Here is a 16,182-nt window from a genome sequence, read left to right as displayed (position 1 = left end):
AACCTGAGGTAAATTAATTTATTTCCGAACGAACAATCGCTAAACCGAAGTAAACGAAAGCGAGCAATTGCATCGAAAACGTAATTGTGCAACTTAACCACATTTACAGAACTTATGCTGAACGTCGGCGTCTGTAAACGCCACTCAATGGCTGAATAATTAATAGTTTAATCTAAGTCCTCTCGCCCTGCAGCACGATTGCGGCAAATATTTGCGTTAAAGCAACCGCATCAACCGCGACGTCATGGCTCTTGATTTCGATTTCGATCTAAATCGATCATTAATTATGGGCGAATTAATAGCCAGCGGCATCGAGATGAAGGCACACCATTATTTTCGTCTCGCGTTAATCCACCGAATCCACTCTACCGTACAAACATTCGCTTTCCCCTAATCGCCGAGCCATTTGTTCATAAATATTGATAGATTTAAACCAAATGAGGCAATTCGAATTTTAATTTCTCGGCGAACATCTGTATTACGTGATGGTATAAAACCGCTTAGCAATTCAGTACCATTGCTATCGATGCAATAATCCATGTTTAATTGAACGACGCCTAAATATTTTCGAACCGTTAATCTCTTATAGGCAGATTTACTGTAGTGCAATTGAAACATTCATCGCGAAACGATCGAACAATACGAAATGCAAAGTAGAAATGTATTTGTCTAAATTAAGAAAGAGAGATAAGAAAAGTTAATATTTTATCAAATAAATTTATTTTTCTCGAAGCTTAAGAAGGTATCATATTACGAAATTTTATTGATCGAAAAACTGTTTTCACATTCGTGCACGTATATATTTCTGCCAAGAAAAAAATTGTATTCTTTTATTCAAAAGAGTCTAAAGAAGTGCCATGAAAAGGAGAAGTCAATTCTTTTCTAACGTGTGCTTATTTCTGAATTCTTGGCGAAGTTCACACTTGATACAGAAAAGTGTAAATAACAAATGGACGGATATTTAAAACATAGCGTTGATATAACAATATCAACAATCTACGCTACAACTGAATAGTTTTCCAAACGTGGCGTCATCGATTGGCGGTTTATTAATAAGAAAAGCGAAAACCCTTGCTGTCGAGGTAACAAAGAGTATATCACTCTGATTGATCTACGCCACACAATCGGCAAAAAAAAAAGAAGAAATCCTACTTTGTTCGGGACTTGGGTTTCTTGTACGACGCAGCATATGTGCACGTGCGAATGGGCCGATCGATGGGCGCGACTCCAGTTGCCTCTTCATTCATCCCACCTACGGCCACCCACGAACTGCACGCTGTTCGCTTACACCGGCATTCCCAGCGGTGCGCACGGGGCCGCCCACATGAAGCGGGAACTTTTGCCGAAGAACGAAAGCGACGTAAAGCCCCGACCAGATTGGTTTACTTCGGAAGGCCACTTCGCTCCGGATTCTCATTCGACGTGCCGGATCTACCATCGAAAATCTCCCGCGTTTCGCCCGCGCGAAATCCCCGCGTGCCCTTTCCTCCGGCATTCCTCCTCCTCGCGTCTACTCCAAAGATCCCCCTCGTTACTCGACTTCGTCAAGAGCGCCGGAATTACAACACTTGTGAGGATGGGCGTGACGTTGTCTGAAGGGCCACGCTTGGCGCACCGCCAAGAAATTGTGCCTCGCGGAGACGTCGGACACGCGAACGCTTCCTCCCAGGTCAAGAAGAATACTATTTTATAGGGCGAGTTGGCGGATGACATAAATAATGGAAGCGGGAGTCGCGATTGGACGTGGAATACATAATGAGTTCAACAACTGCGGCGAGTTGACAACTTAGCGTCTATCGTAAAACTCGGGGAGGAGAAAGATATCGCGGAATACCACGCTTTTCAAAAATAGAAAAAAAAAAAGGGATTTATATCTCTCCACGAGTCTCTGAGAGTTTAATTACTTTTTTAAGCAGCTCGGTATACCTGCCAACTTGAGAAGAGCGCGAAAGTATTTATAGTTCTCTCAATTATAACTCTCAACTATTTCATTTGAATTCTATTTAAATTCTATACAGATGGTTATTGCGCTGCTCTCGGGTATTTTAACGAAAAATTATCTACCCTTTGTACCAGTTGCCATCATTTGCATTCGGACGCCAAATCGGCACAGAAATCCTCCGTTCTCGCGCGACGGATCGCACGAACGGCCGTTCGTAGCCGTGAAAGGACTTCGTCACAGTCGCCGAAGTTCACAAGAATGGCGTAATTTTTCGCAATCAAGAGAGCGTTGTCGGGAAAACGGGGGGGATTCGACAACGGGACCGACAAACTCGGCGGCGGGGAACGACGGTTGAGACGCGATATCTCGGTATACGCGGCGGAAAATGTAAAACGCGGCCGCCTTCGCGGAAATGGAATATTAAGCTCATCTGCGAATGGTCCACTAATTAGCGCAGCGCGGTGACGTTCCCGAAATGTTTCGTACCCTGCTGCTTTGAACCATATTCACCCACGCCTCGAGTTTACCGTGACTGCCATTGTCTGTTCAAACAATCCGCTGTGATTAATCCGGAACGTTTCCTGCGAAAACTATGACCTGTCGTTGGACAGACGGCTCCGGCCAGTCCGCCACATTTGCGCGGTCCGACTGCGGGATTTATGCCAATAAAGTTCCGTCGATAACACGGTAAGGGTTGTCGCGGTATGCAAATCAAAGGATTTTGAAGAATGTGTAAGAGATCTTTCTTGAAAAATGACTCCAAACTGACAAGAGAATTAAATAAAATCTCATCTGACGACAGGAGAAGTAGGTTTTTTCTACACACGTTGTAATATTCAAAGGATGCACCGTGATCTAAAAGAATCCAATAATTTGTTTGATATACAATATATTAGCGGCCCGCGCCGCTCCGCATGTCTAGCCTAAAGGATAGATCAGACGGGAAGATCAGAAGTCTTTCTGATTTTGCATCTTTTCAGTTGAGTTCTTCTATCAATTCGAGGGTGTGTAAGAGTGACAAGTCATTCTCACAGCCAAAGTCCGTGTTATGTATTCTGTGTAGATTCGAAGGTTCTGGCTTTCTCTTTCTAACCTTCGACCCGTTGGCCGTGAACACCTAATTCACGAATCCGTTTCCTTCAGTTATCCACTGAAGTCCAAAGTTTATTCGTACTTATGATCATTTCAACTGCCAAAAACTTAAATTGCTCAGTAAAGAGTGTTGCTCTTAGTAGCAAGGATTTAGTTTCCTTATCACTCTCACAGCCAATATTGATCCTTGCGAAAGCTTTATCACGGAATTTTATACAAAGGGAATACAAGGAGCAGCAATTGCAGATAATCGAAACTCGTGTGAATTTAATTATCGCGTGAAAAATTGTGCGCGTGTATCTAAAGTAAAGGGGGTATCAAATATTCGCAGATTTGCAGTACATGTCAGTTTTGCAAAAAAAAATAATTGTACCAATAAACTCCCTGTTGTCAACCGCATGAAATGTTATCTTATGGACTAGTCGCGTCGCGTGCCCCTTTTTACTTGGACGCAGACAAGCGATAGCGGATTCCGATACGCCTATACGCAAGAAATTAGTTGGCAGTTTTTCCGATCGAATCGATGTCCCAAACGACCCGTTCTTTATTAACAAAAGGATGAGCCGAAGGTGCCGCGCCGGCAGAAAGTTCCGAATATGCATGGCTATGCAATTCGCGCGGTCCCCTAGGGACGCAAAAGTTGGCCGGGCAAAAAGCGGCGGAAAAACGAGACGTAAAAGGACGAGAACAAGCGCGGTAGCGGTGGAAAAGGGAAGGGTGGAAAAAAAAGGAGAGCGCGTCGCGCCGCACGAAGAGTGGCCGGCCATCCATTTTCATTCGGAGCGAGCGATGCCCCGAAACTTTCAAAGCGGCCGCAAAGGCAATACGTAATCCGGCTCCGGTGACGCGCGACTCCGCCAATTTCACGTCCCACTATTTTGATCGAGGTTAAGGTTACACCGTTATACTACTCCCGAGTGAGCGATTCGTTTTATTAAATTCTCAGCCTGCCGGGAGAAAGTTTGCATTTCCCAGCAACGGCGAACGTGGAAAGCGACTCTAGGAGCATTTTAATTTGCTTTTGTTCGTGCACAGCTGATAACCGATCAGGACGCGTATGGAATGTACATTCTTCGCTGTACGCGGCAAGTGCCGGGGCGTCCGGGAGGCGGCTACAATGAAATCTCTTTCGCTAAATCGAGACTCGCGTTTCCTACTCGTGCTTCGAATTTTGGGAAACGTCATTCGCGAACGGAAGGGCGGAAGAGCGAAATGAGAACATTTTCTCTGAAAAGATATCCGTTACGCCAAATCAATTTATCTTTCGCAACTACATATCTTCCGTTCATCGTTCGAGGTCAATCAATGCTCTACGCAAACGTAAAAAGTTTAATCTCAGCCCGGAGTCAGTCTAGATTAAACGAATTCGACTTGATTGCAAGTTCAATTAATGGAGGAACGTTTCATCGAAGTTATCTACCGGAACACGTTCATCCAATCATTTGTAACCGTCGAGTTTAAAATTGGATTTATTTCGACATTCGTTAACAGTTCTGGTTGCCTACCGACCATTGCTATCACGATATTTTCCTTTACATAGGCATGCAGAGGCATACAAAAGTCTTTATCGAATTACGAAGCAAACGGCATAATTTCAGTTTGATTCTTAATCACGTAGCACGAACGTCATTATTTTATCTGCCTTAACGTGTATCGTTAATAGCTACAAGCAATAAATGATTAAATCATCATGGAATTTATGATCCGCGTAAAATTACACTAATGTCGCATAATAAATAAATCACACAGAATAATTTTTAAAGTGAGTTTTATATCTTTCAGAAGCGCGCGCGCGCGCCAATCTCATCTACTCCACATTTTATACATTTTTTATCGAGAAATGTGATTCGTTCATAATCTTTTCCATTTTGCCCACTTTTATTTTATAGAGAGATTAACCAGTTTGATTTCATACGAAAGCGAAATTATAAAATATGCATCGTATGGAAGAAGAATTTCCCAAAATTGTTACATATTTATATCACGTGTACCACAGCTTGGGCACTTTATTGACGTTGAAAGATCTTTCACCGCACCGCGCTTTCTCGCGATTCTCTATCGCGCGAGCCCTCTGATCTTCTGATTACTGATCGCGGTAACAAACGCCGATAACACGAACGGATGCGCCGCGTAGATGTTTTGATGAAATGATTGGGACGACAAGGGCGGATGCGGCGCGTGTTACGAGCGACATACGAACCGACGACGAAACTGCGCGGGTAATAATCATTACCTATTGATAAGAGCCGCGGCGTTACCAGATCACCATTGTCACAAACGTTATGGAGATGAAATTTAATTTGCCCGTTCAACGCGCCCCCGTGGCTGTAACGTACCGTGACGGATATAATGCATGGCCTTGGTTATAGACGTGATACATTTGTTATTAAATTCTCCCCCTTCCCCTCGCCACTCCTCTCCGCGACGTACGCGAAAGTGATGCAATATTCAAACAACAATTTAAAAAGCTTTGTTGCGCGCTGATTTAAGTAGGCCGCGTAATCAGAAGCTACTAATGAGGAGCGTTGCATGCCCGACCTGATTAACAGTTAATACGGGTAATGTTAAAGCGGCGCAAGTGCCTCGGAGCACACGGCTCGCGCATGTTTCCACATTCGGCCGGGATAAAACGCGGCATAACTCGCGCGTGCCTCGAGTTTTCAAATCCTCCTCGATCTGGATTTACATTTGCAGAAAATCGCAATCCGCACGCGTTAATTCCTTACTCGTTGAATATGTTTTATAATACATTGCACGATTTTACGCGAACAAAATTTCAACATACACACGATAAGTCGAATAACGTACTTTATATTCATACGGTAAATACTATAATTTTCCTTTAATTATTTGCAAATCGTGCTGTAGATTTATGTCAGAAACTTCAAATTGGGTACACTTGTGTTGTTGCAACGTCGCGAAATATAAGGCGAAAAGTAAATTAATTATACTAAAAGATTCATATTGAATGTTTAATTATATTATACCCCTTTGTGGAGAGAGTAGCGAATTACAAATAATACAACTCTCGTGTGTTTTAGATATTAAAATATTGTATCTGACATTTATTTAATAAACGTATAAAAAAATCGCATATATTTAACAGAACGAATTCGCTGCAACCGCACCCATAGAGAAAATTCCGAATCCAATGCTATTACACTTGAATGTATCATAAAATAGGATCGATATAACGCCATTCATATTTACTATAGAGAAAGGAATATTTTAATCTTAAATGAAAAATCCTAAAATCTCAAATAAAATAATATGTATGAGTCGTCTTTTGCCGAATATCGCGGTGTCAAGATGGAGGGAAATTTATTCTAAACGCAAGAATATATAAACTTACATTTATAAGTTACTTTTGTCTCAATATAGTAAGTCAATCATTTTTAATTCGATAGAGGAGAATAAGAATTATTGATTTTATTTTGATATTGTCTTATTTTTATACTAAATGAGATGGTGAAAAATGCGCCAAAAATAATTTTTGTCTCAGTAACAGAAATCCTTTCCGAGAGTGCATTGTTTTTATATCGACGACACTACTGCATTCTACCTTTAGATTCAGATTTATCGTCGCACGTTTCACTTTTCACAGTTCGACAAACTCACGCGATTGCGAGAGATATTTTCTACGATTCTTATTGCGCGAAGTATTCCCGATCGAACGTAAAGGCCCTGCGTAGCGGTGTTTTTCTTTGTCAACGTCAGTACCTAATCGAGCGTTCGCGTGCGAATATACCTGCAAAGATCCCAATTAACCGGCGCCAGATGGCCAGATTACAAAACTACGTACGAATCGTTATCTTCCCACACACAAGCAATCTCGTAAAATTCAGACTTTATAAATGCACTTCTCGTAATAATGTCGCAATTATACGATGCAAACTTTTACATGTAACGTATACTTCATGCGTTGTTATTAGAATATGTTCGTAAAAGACTCGATATATATTCTTCACATATTCTTGTCATTATGATTAATTAACTCGATCAAACAACACATATATCTTCCGCAATTATAATTAATTAATATCGTATTGTCGACGCTAGATACGTCGAGCTAAGTTACACTCAGTTCATTTTAAAATATTTCTCGCTTTACGATCAATCGGGATTTCTTTGTTCTTTGTTACTTGCATAGATATCATATATGGTACATATACAGATAATCGTATGTGTACCAGCAAGTTTCTCAGTATCCTTGACGATTCGTTACATCGAGCACAAGATTTTGCAACGTGCTAACTCGCTTTCGAAAGATTACAACGTCCACGCGTGGAATAAGACAAGTGTATTTGTATTCTACGAGTACAATATATCTTCGCTAGTTAGCTGTCGCGTCTCTCGTCAATTTCGTTATCTTCTTAGAGTTCAATGAATCCGTTAAGTTTATCAACGATCGAACTTGAATAAAATTATACATTAATCTTGTAATGTCTGAATTTTAAATGATTACTTCTAGTGTGTTAACGATTTCGGTTGCTTGCACTAGCGCACACCAGGGCTTGTTCAGAGTCACTTCTTATATTTAAGGACATCTCAAATATGGTACATGTTCAAAAGCTATTTCATTACAAAAAATGATCCGGATACTGTGCAGATCATTCTACTAGTTAAAAAGTATTTCAAGAAGTATTTAAGACGATCCTTAAATATAAGAATTAACTGTAAACAAGCCTCAGTGCGCGCAAGTGCGAGCAACCGAGTTCGCTATTAGACCGACAGTAGTATCTAATTAAAAAATTTCCTAGTACCTACGTTGAAAGTGTCACTTGTATGGAATATTATCATCAAGTAAAATATTTAACAAGTAAACTCATAACATGATGAACAATAACACTTAAAACATAATTATAAAGAAAATAAGCAAGTAATAAACGTTAATTTCTACAAATGTTACACACGTAGCACATAAAAATATGTCAACAAAAATTTTTCTACAATCAAAATTAAATAAATAAATGTGCATTTAAATGCAGTGCATTTCTGTAGAACCATCTCGCGAATACTTCACCGTGGACGAGCGTACTTGAGAAATAAAATTTTGTCGAACGAGACATGCGTAAATACCGATTGACCGGATGAGAATGTACCATCGCCGATAATCCATCATGCTTCCTGTATAGCGTCTGTAATTTGTCCGCGCGGACAGGTCTTAACGCCCTCGATCGATCGATCCAGGCCGAGGGATCATCGAAAAAATACGTAAAGCTCGCGTGTCCGGTTGCCACGGTGTCCTCCCTCTCTTAAAGCCCCTCGCCGTCGCATATATCGTTGCACGTCTCACGAAGCCCATAAACTTCGATGGGAATCGAGTTTCTTAATAACCTTTCTGCACACACGAGATTTCAGCCGACCGCCTCGTAAATAAATCAGCGCCGGAGAAAAATAGCGGATTTTGCGAGAGAGAGCGCGCGCGCGCACCCGCGTGTACGTGTGCTGCAGTGAAATTCCATTCGCGTACACTTTCATTGAAGCGCTCGTACCAGGAAAGTTTTTCCTACGAAATCGTGCGACCTCCGTTTTACTTTTATTCCCGTCGCGACAGCAAGCGAGCGCGAAGTACTTCCGATAATCGTAATGAAAACTTGACACCCGCGTCGTGCGTTCTTCTCGCACGGCACCGGCGAGAATTACGGGGATAATCGTAATGAAAACTCGACACCTCTCGCGGCGCCAGCAAATTGCGAGATATTAAGCGTAATTATACCTTTTACGGGTGTAATGAGTGCAATTTCGTCGCGTCAAACAAATTGAAATCTTGATACAAACGGTTCGGATTCTCATCCGTCTTTCCCGCTCGTATGTTTAATTCGGAATAATTAACTTACGTCGCGGAATTTCAATATTAAAATCACGGTCGAGGAAACGTTCCCGACAGTCGCATAAATTATTGCGCAATTCTGCTCAACGAAGTGGACAAATACGATGAAATTTGAAGGAAAATAACCTTGCGCTGCGCATAATGCCGAGTGCCGACTTTCCCGCATTATTAGTTTAGCAGAAAAGAGCAGCTCGTAAACAGCTGGCCGGTCGCCAGGGAGGGACACGCAATTCGCATAATTCCGTGTCTCTTTTATCGTCAAGCCCTACGGAATAAAGGGCGATTGTATAAAGACGAGTTACGTTTTTAGGAGGGCGAAAAATTGGTACGTGATGACAGTGGGATCGCCAAACACAGAAAAGTTCTCCGAATGCTGGTACAAGGTGCCATAAGCGCGAGTGGGACGACCGTAAACTTTTACATTCGCATGCAAATTCTCCCTGAAACGATCCCGAAAACGAATACACTTATATGCATATAAAACCGCCGTCGTGCACTTGGACCAGAAGCACTTTGAGCCGTTTGCCGAAACGTTAGAAACCGGTTAGTCCGTAATACGGAATAAGTTGCGCCACAAATATAAATCCCGACCGTAAGGCTGTGACGGGAAGATTAATTTATCGACAACTACTAAAAAATTGCCCGTTCAATGCGCTATTATGCAGTTTTGGGGATTAATGACGCGATGCACATTCGCGTGTAATCGCATTGTTCCGACGTGTATTTTTAACCCACGTCGCGATGGAATACGTTTACTTTTCATTTTCTCCAAACGAAACATTGAATGTTAACATTTTTTATTTTTGTTTTGAATGATATGTAAACTCACGTACGGTGCATGTTAACAATAGAATCGTTAGATCCCGAAGTTGCGCCCATGGGCACAACGCTGTGCCATCGAAATATTCTGGTTTTTCACCCAATTTCGTATCGAAATGGAAAACTATTTTTTGGCGCAAGAAAATAACCGGATCCCCGGAGAAAAATATATTTTTGACCCGGATTTGTATTTTAAAGTGACGCGAAAATGCTCTTGCGCTGTAGATTAACAAAAAGAGCTAGAAATAAAATTAAAAAATCGCCGCTAAATTTTTAATTCCACGCATCGCAAGTTCGGTTTGTTCAAAAGTTTAATGTTATTTGTATATACAGATGTTTGACGATCAAAAAGTCTATTCTTACCGCGTGGAAGAAAACCTTGTAAAGCGCGGAATGTCGCATTTTCATTTCCAAGGAAATTTTTACGTTGGCTTTTGCGAACAAAAATTGTCAAATCTGACCGAGTGAAAAGTCAATCAAGTTACTTCGTTCTGCGAATAGAGAATCATCCGCACACCAATCGTTCCAATCCTGAAAATTGAGTCTATTTTTCCGGGGGCAAAAAGAGGCCGAGATGGAAAAGGAAACGGATGGCCGGCTTGTCTGCCTATTCACGATTTTAAAAACTTGTGCCATACCTGTCGATTGTTTTCTGTCAGACGAAAAATAGTCCGCGTTCAAAGGACGAAATTAAAAATTTACGCAAAACCATTACAGTACCCGATAAACGACACAAGTTACACGATATAGCATTTCCCATCAATCTCTCGCGGTTCTTTCATACGTAGGCTCTTTGATCAAAGCGGAATCAATTTTTCTTTGACCGAAGCTTGATAAGCATTTTTTTTCGTAAATATTCCATTTTCAGTTTTGTTAATTACAGTTGTGTAATTTCTAATCGGTCCGTTAAAAGAGGAAATATTACAAAAGATCGATTCAAGGAATTTATTTTAATTTTAGGCTAAATTAGAAAGCAAACGGTTTCTCATTTATAATCGCTAATTACCGAAACTATTTCTGCTTTGACAAGTTTACCCAATAGTAGCAAAATGGCGTCAGATAATGGAATACCACACAGATCAATGAACATTCGCGACATAGCGCAGCAATTAATATTTGCAACTAATATAATTAATATTCATCGATGATATGATTATTACAATAATTATGAATTATTCATTAAGCATCAAATATCAACCAAGTTCGTTCTGCAATATTATGCAATGCAGTCTAAAGAACGCATATTATGGCGAATGATAGGGATTTAATGAGATAAACGATATCCGTAACGATGGAACGTAAATGATCCTCAAAAGTACAGCACGCATCGAAACCGTGTAATAGGAAGTTAAATCATTATATTGCAATATATCTCGTCCAAATATGATTCCATTTTCCTCGAAATGACAATGATGCGAACAATTGGTATGCGCGAATCACGTGAGCCAATGGCAACAAACGGATGGAGGTACATTAGTCTTTGAATACACTATCATAAAATTATCTTATCTGCAACGACTTCATGCCTCAAATAGCAACTAACAAACCTTTGTTGCTGAAACTAAATCATATACGCACGCGCGCGATGTCTTTCCACGTGATATATTAAGCTTTTGTTAAATAATTTTTCACAATTAAGCGAAAATCAAGTATTTCGACCTCAATTTTATTTTATCGACGGGTGATTCGCAGTATTTTTATTATTCGAAATAATTTATAGTTTTAAAAATATATTGCCAGTTATAATCAGGTCGTATACAGATTCGAGTGGCTAGAAAACCATGCGATAAACTGCAGTCGCAAGGGCTGGTCTACGATACATGGAGTGATCCTGGCGTAAGGAGTGAATCAATTTTATTTTTTAGTCTCACTTCATTCGCTTACTCTCTACGCATCGGAGCGCGATCAATGCTACAAATATTTTAGAACTTATGCCTGTATTTTCTTTCACGTCAAAAGGTTAAGAGATTATGGTTCGCTTAAGGACCGTCTACAATAGATGAAGTAAGCCTGGCGTAAGAAACAAAAGTAGAAGTAAAGCAACGAATCAATCCCTTTTCTTACTCCTATTTCAGCTCTGACGCTTATTTTCGACGAATTAGAATCCAGCTCGACCAGTGCTATAAAATATTTTAAAAAATTATCCCTGTACTTTACACTGAAAGGTTAAGGTAAGAGGTGGTCTACAACCTTGCTTTAGGTAAGCTGTAAGCCTTAAGCCGTAAGAAATTAACCAATCACGGGTGAGGGTGAGGGGAATAAATGCCTGTGATTGATTAATTTCTTACGGCTTAAGGCTTACAGCTTAAAGCAAGGTTGTAGACCAACACTAATGGTTTTCTTACTTCTTACTGCTTAAGCCAACGGCACACGACACTATTTTTTCTACTGGATTGCTTACGAGAACCAATAAGGACGTTTTAGATCAGGTGGCTCAAGGCTAAATCCTGATTGGCTCTCGTAAGCAATTCAACAGGAAAAATAGTATTATGTGCCGTTAGCTTTATTTCCAATGTAGACGGTCCTTTACGTCTACTCTTACCCCTTACTCCAGACTTACGTGCTGTAGGCCAGCCTTTAACATCGAACTCGACGTAAGACTGCAAGAAGTCGATATCTTACAACACGCTTTTCGAGGTTACGCGAGTCTCCATCGCGTACAATCGTACATGAACGTAGTACGTGTACATGGACCCCCAACCTATGTGAATTGGTGAAGCAAAACTGAGAGAGAGAGAGAGAGAGAGAGAGCAAGAATAAAGAATAAAATTGACACATGTTATCAAAGATACAAGAGGGGACTCCAGTTTGAGGTAAAATTATTTGGAAAGACTGTTCATGTGTCACAGACGCGCCAAGGTACATTACGCGAGACGTGAGAGCACGTTTATTCTCGCTCCTTCTTTCCGTTTTGCTGACTTTGCTTATTTGCATTGGACATGCTGGGCGTCGCGAGATCAAGCGGGAAAACGGGAGAGGAGAGACAGAGAGGGAGAGAGAGCACTCGCGAAGCCCGCGTTAACTTGAACGACTCTCCGAAGCGTCTCGGATTTTAGCGATACACTCGGTGAACGTCTCGCGACAACAGCCAACGCGCTATAAAACCGTAAGAGCCCGTCATCGGGCTCTCAGCTGTCCGTGAAACGCGACGCGCGATCCGTCGGAAGGTCAACGCGCCGAGACATCCCGCAGCAGCACGTGCTGTTCCGAAAACACGTGTTTCCCCCCTCCCGCCGCCGCGCATGGAAACATTCACCGAAGTCTTCCTTCTATCGGCACAACGTATGAATGGAGCGTGCGAGTGCCGCGCGGAAACCAAGTGAACGTACGCGCGTCTTTTAATCGTCACGCGACCAATTCCAAGTCTCGATAAAACGCGCAGCTACACGAGCTCGGGGAACCGTAACGGTATTCGTAGCAGCGAGGCCGCGGGCGCCACTTACGTCGTTTCGGCGATCAAACGTTACGAGAGATTGTGCAAGCGAAAGAAAGCGTTGAAATGCGCACGAGAGCTGTCATTAAACGCGATCGCGGGTCCGGCGGGTAACGGACGGCTACGGCGTCGCGCAACGTGTGCGAGAGAGAGACGGAGCGAACACGTGCGGACGCACGCGACGGACGCTACCGCGAGAGTGACGGCGACCGCGGGACCCGACGCGCTCGACTCCGACTCGTTCCCTTCGGCGAGGTAAAAAAAAAAAAGAGCCTCGTCCGGGGAACGCGCTGGAAACTGGAGGAGCGCGATCGGCGAGCGCGAAAGTGTCGGGCGAGGATCGGCGGCGAGACGCGCGGAGACGTCGCGTACGCGCGCGGACGGGAAAGCGGAGCGAGGAGAGAACGGGCCAGAAAACGGACGCGCGCGCGCGCGCGCGCGCCGTGGAGAGGTTAGAATCGGTCGCTCGTGACAACAACGCACAGCAGCGCTTACCTCGTGCGCCCGGGGGTGCTGGTGATCGCAGTGACGGTGCTCGAACATCCCGCCTACCGGGGCCAACACGGCGCACACCGCGAGCAGGGCGGCGAGCGGCGACACGCCGGTGCCGCGGCGCATCTTCAACCGCACTCGAGCCGCCATCACGGACGACGCGCGCGCTCGCAAGGCATGACACATACTGAGCGCGCCCGCCGGCGCCACGCATTTATATGGCCGGCGCGGCGGCCGGCAGCGCCGCGCAACTCACGTTCGATACCCCGAGCGCGGCGACGACGGCGACGGCAGCGGTGGTGGTGGTGGAGACGACACTCCGGCGACGACGACGACGACGACGGTGACGCTGGGATAAACCCCTCGTCGTAAAGAACCTGCGAAGAAATCGAAGGACTTTGTTGTACGACGGTGAGGTAAGCTTAAATTTAATGCGACACGGACGCTCTTATTCGCTGTTTAATAATGAACGGCGCAACTAATGGGAGCAACCGTCTTACGCTCGCACCTCTGTTCAAGAGGATGTACACAAAAGCTCGAAGTAAAAAGAAACGACGCACAGTCTTGGACAAAATTATCAATGCAAATCTAGGTGCGTTACTTTTGCGCAGTTGGAAAATTTGTTGTAAAATTATTAAAATAACTGGAAAGAAATGTCAAAGCAACACAATGTGTACTTATCTTTTAATCTGACACAATGCATATGTTCTATTTTATTAGTAACAAAATTTATCTGTTAAAATTTACGGAATAAAATGTTGATTATATTCTATATAACATAAGCGAGAGTGATTTCGAACCGTCAGTCGACTTATTACATCTGTAAAATGTAAAAATTACATGTTTCAAAATTCATTTTGTCATTACAAATATGTTAATTTTACATAAAATTTATTTCAAATTACTTTGAGATTTGCATTTATTTTATGTTGAAATATTAACAGAGTATTAGTGCGATCAATTAACATATCCATATTATGTTAAATTAACACAAAAATGTATGTGGACCGTTTGGGACACGTGATATCTGTTAAATTTAACACAAAATTTTCAACTGTGTGTACACGTGTGTGTAATTTGGGGTGAAGTACTTTTATACTTCTTTCCGTTTAAAAATGATCTTTTTAATACGACAAGAAATATGAAATATGAAAAATGACATATATCAAGTGATATGTTGCGATATCTCAGCGAAAAGAAGTGTGTAAAAATACTTGATCGAATTATACATACACATATGTATATAAAAGTCACTTTCAGATTTGCAGTGCATATTGCACTGAATCTATAATACCAGTAAGATTTAAAAGTTGTATACTACAAGCAATGAACAAACCTGGCAAACGTTTAAAAAATAGAAAGCTTTCACGTATTGAATTCAGTATAGTATAATGATTAGGAGGGCGCCTAATAATTTTGTCTAAGACTGTATTAATGTTTGCCTAAAGTTGAATTATAAAAGTAAGACGTACAATTTATATTTCACAGTATTTGCATGTGCACGTGTCCGAGATGTTAATATCTGTGATTGTGATAACGCCATAAAAGAATATCGAGCAAAAGATTATTTAAGTGCGAAAATACTCTGGGGGAAAAAAGACAGCAACCCATTTTGGGGTCCACAATTAGCAATCGGATTATTTGGATTGTTCGTAACTCAAATCTTTTACGAATTTTACCCCGCGTAATTAAAAATCACAATTAGCTATTCTATCTATATCAAAGATTTTTAAGTGATACTATTTTTTTTATTATTTTAAAACAAAACGCTATAATTTACATATTTGCTCTCATTTTTATTCATTTATCGAGTGCTTAAGGATATTTTAAGCTTTCGCGATTCGAGAGAACACCAGTAAACAAATACTAAATATCACATTTTTACTTCGACGTTCCCAGCGTAACAAATACGATTTTTCGCTTGTTTGTGTATTTTTGCAAATGATTATTTAATCCTTTCAACGGTGAAACGCGTATTCACAGTATTTTCGTAAAATATTCAGCGTAACTCGACGTACGATTGGAGAAAATTAGCTTTAGAAGATTAAACAAGTTAATTGTAGAATAGATGCATATACTGACCTTTTAAAATACACATTTCTAATTTAAAATATTTATTAGAGGCAAACTATTTTGGATAAAAGGTAATCATTTTAATATAGAGTAACTCGATATTTTCTTCAAGAAGTAAAACTTTTCAATATAGATTAGAAAAGAGGACCAATATCTGAGCAACACTCAATAACAGCTTCATAATAAATCAATGCAAATAATGAAATAAAAGTAAATTTTAAGATTATTAAGGGTATGCTGCGGGGATGCTGCAGTGATTCTGCACTTTTTGCACCTTTTCGAGAACAACCTGATATCATTGAAATTAAGTTTAGAAGTCTAACAAAAAATCCATTCGTTCGAAGACTTATTTCTTACGTTGGGTAACCCATGACTTATTCACTAAGTTATAGGTTATAGGTTACCTGACAACAAATCTATTTATTCCAATAAGTTATAGGTAATATATTTTTTGTTAGACTTCTAAACTTAATTTCAATACCATGCTGTTCTCTGATT

General features: G+C 41.3%; 1 protein-coding gene across 1 annotated transcript in view; it reads right to left on the bottom strand.

Annotated features, from left to right (window-relative positions):
- LOC105568028 (leishmanolysin-like peptidase) overlaps positions 1-13,829 on the bottom strand; it is a 261,167-nt gene extending 247,338 nt beyond the window's left edge. Inside the window, exon 1 of the mRNA XM_012023381.1 lies at positions 13,615-13,829. Coding sequence (XP_011878771.1) covers positions 13,615-13,797 — 183 coding nt within the window. The 5' untranslated portion in view covers positions 13,798-13,829. The remainder of the gene's footprint in view (positions 1-13,614) is intronic.
- Between the last annotated feature and the right edge of the window lie 2,353 nt (positions 13,830-16,182).

Source organism: Vollenhovia emeryi, unplaced genomic scaffold (genome assembly GCF_000949405.1).
Source record: "Vollenhovia emeryi isolate VEMERY1.0 unplaced genomic scaffold, V.emery_V1.0 DF939132.1, whole genome shotgun sequence".
Lineage (NCBI taxonomy): Eukaryota > Metazoa > Arthropoda > Insecta > Hymenoptera > Formicidae > Vollenhovia > Vollenhovia emeryi.
This window is presented reverse-complemented; position numbering and strand designations above follow the sequence as displayed.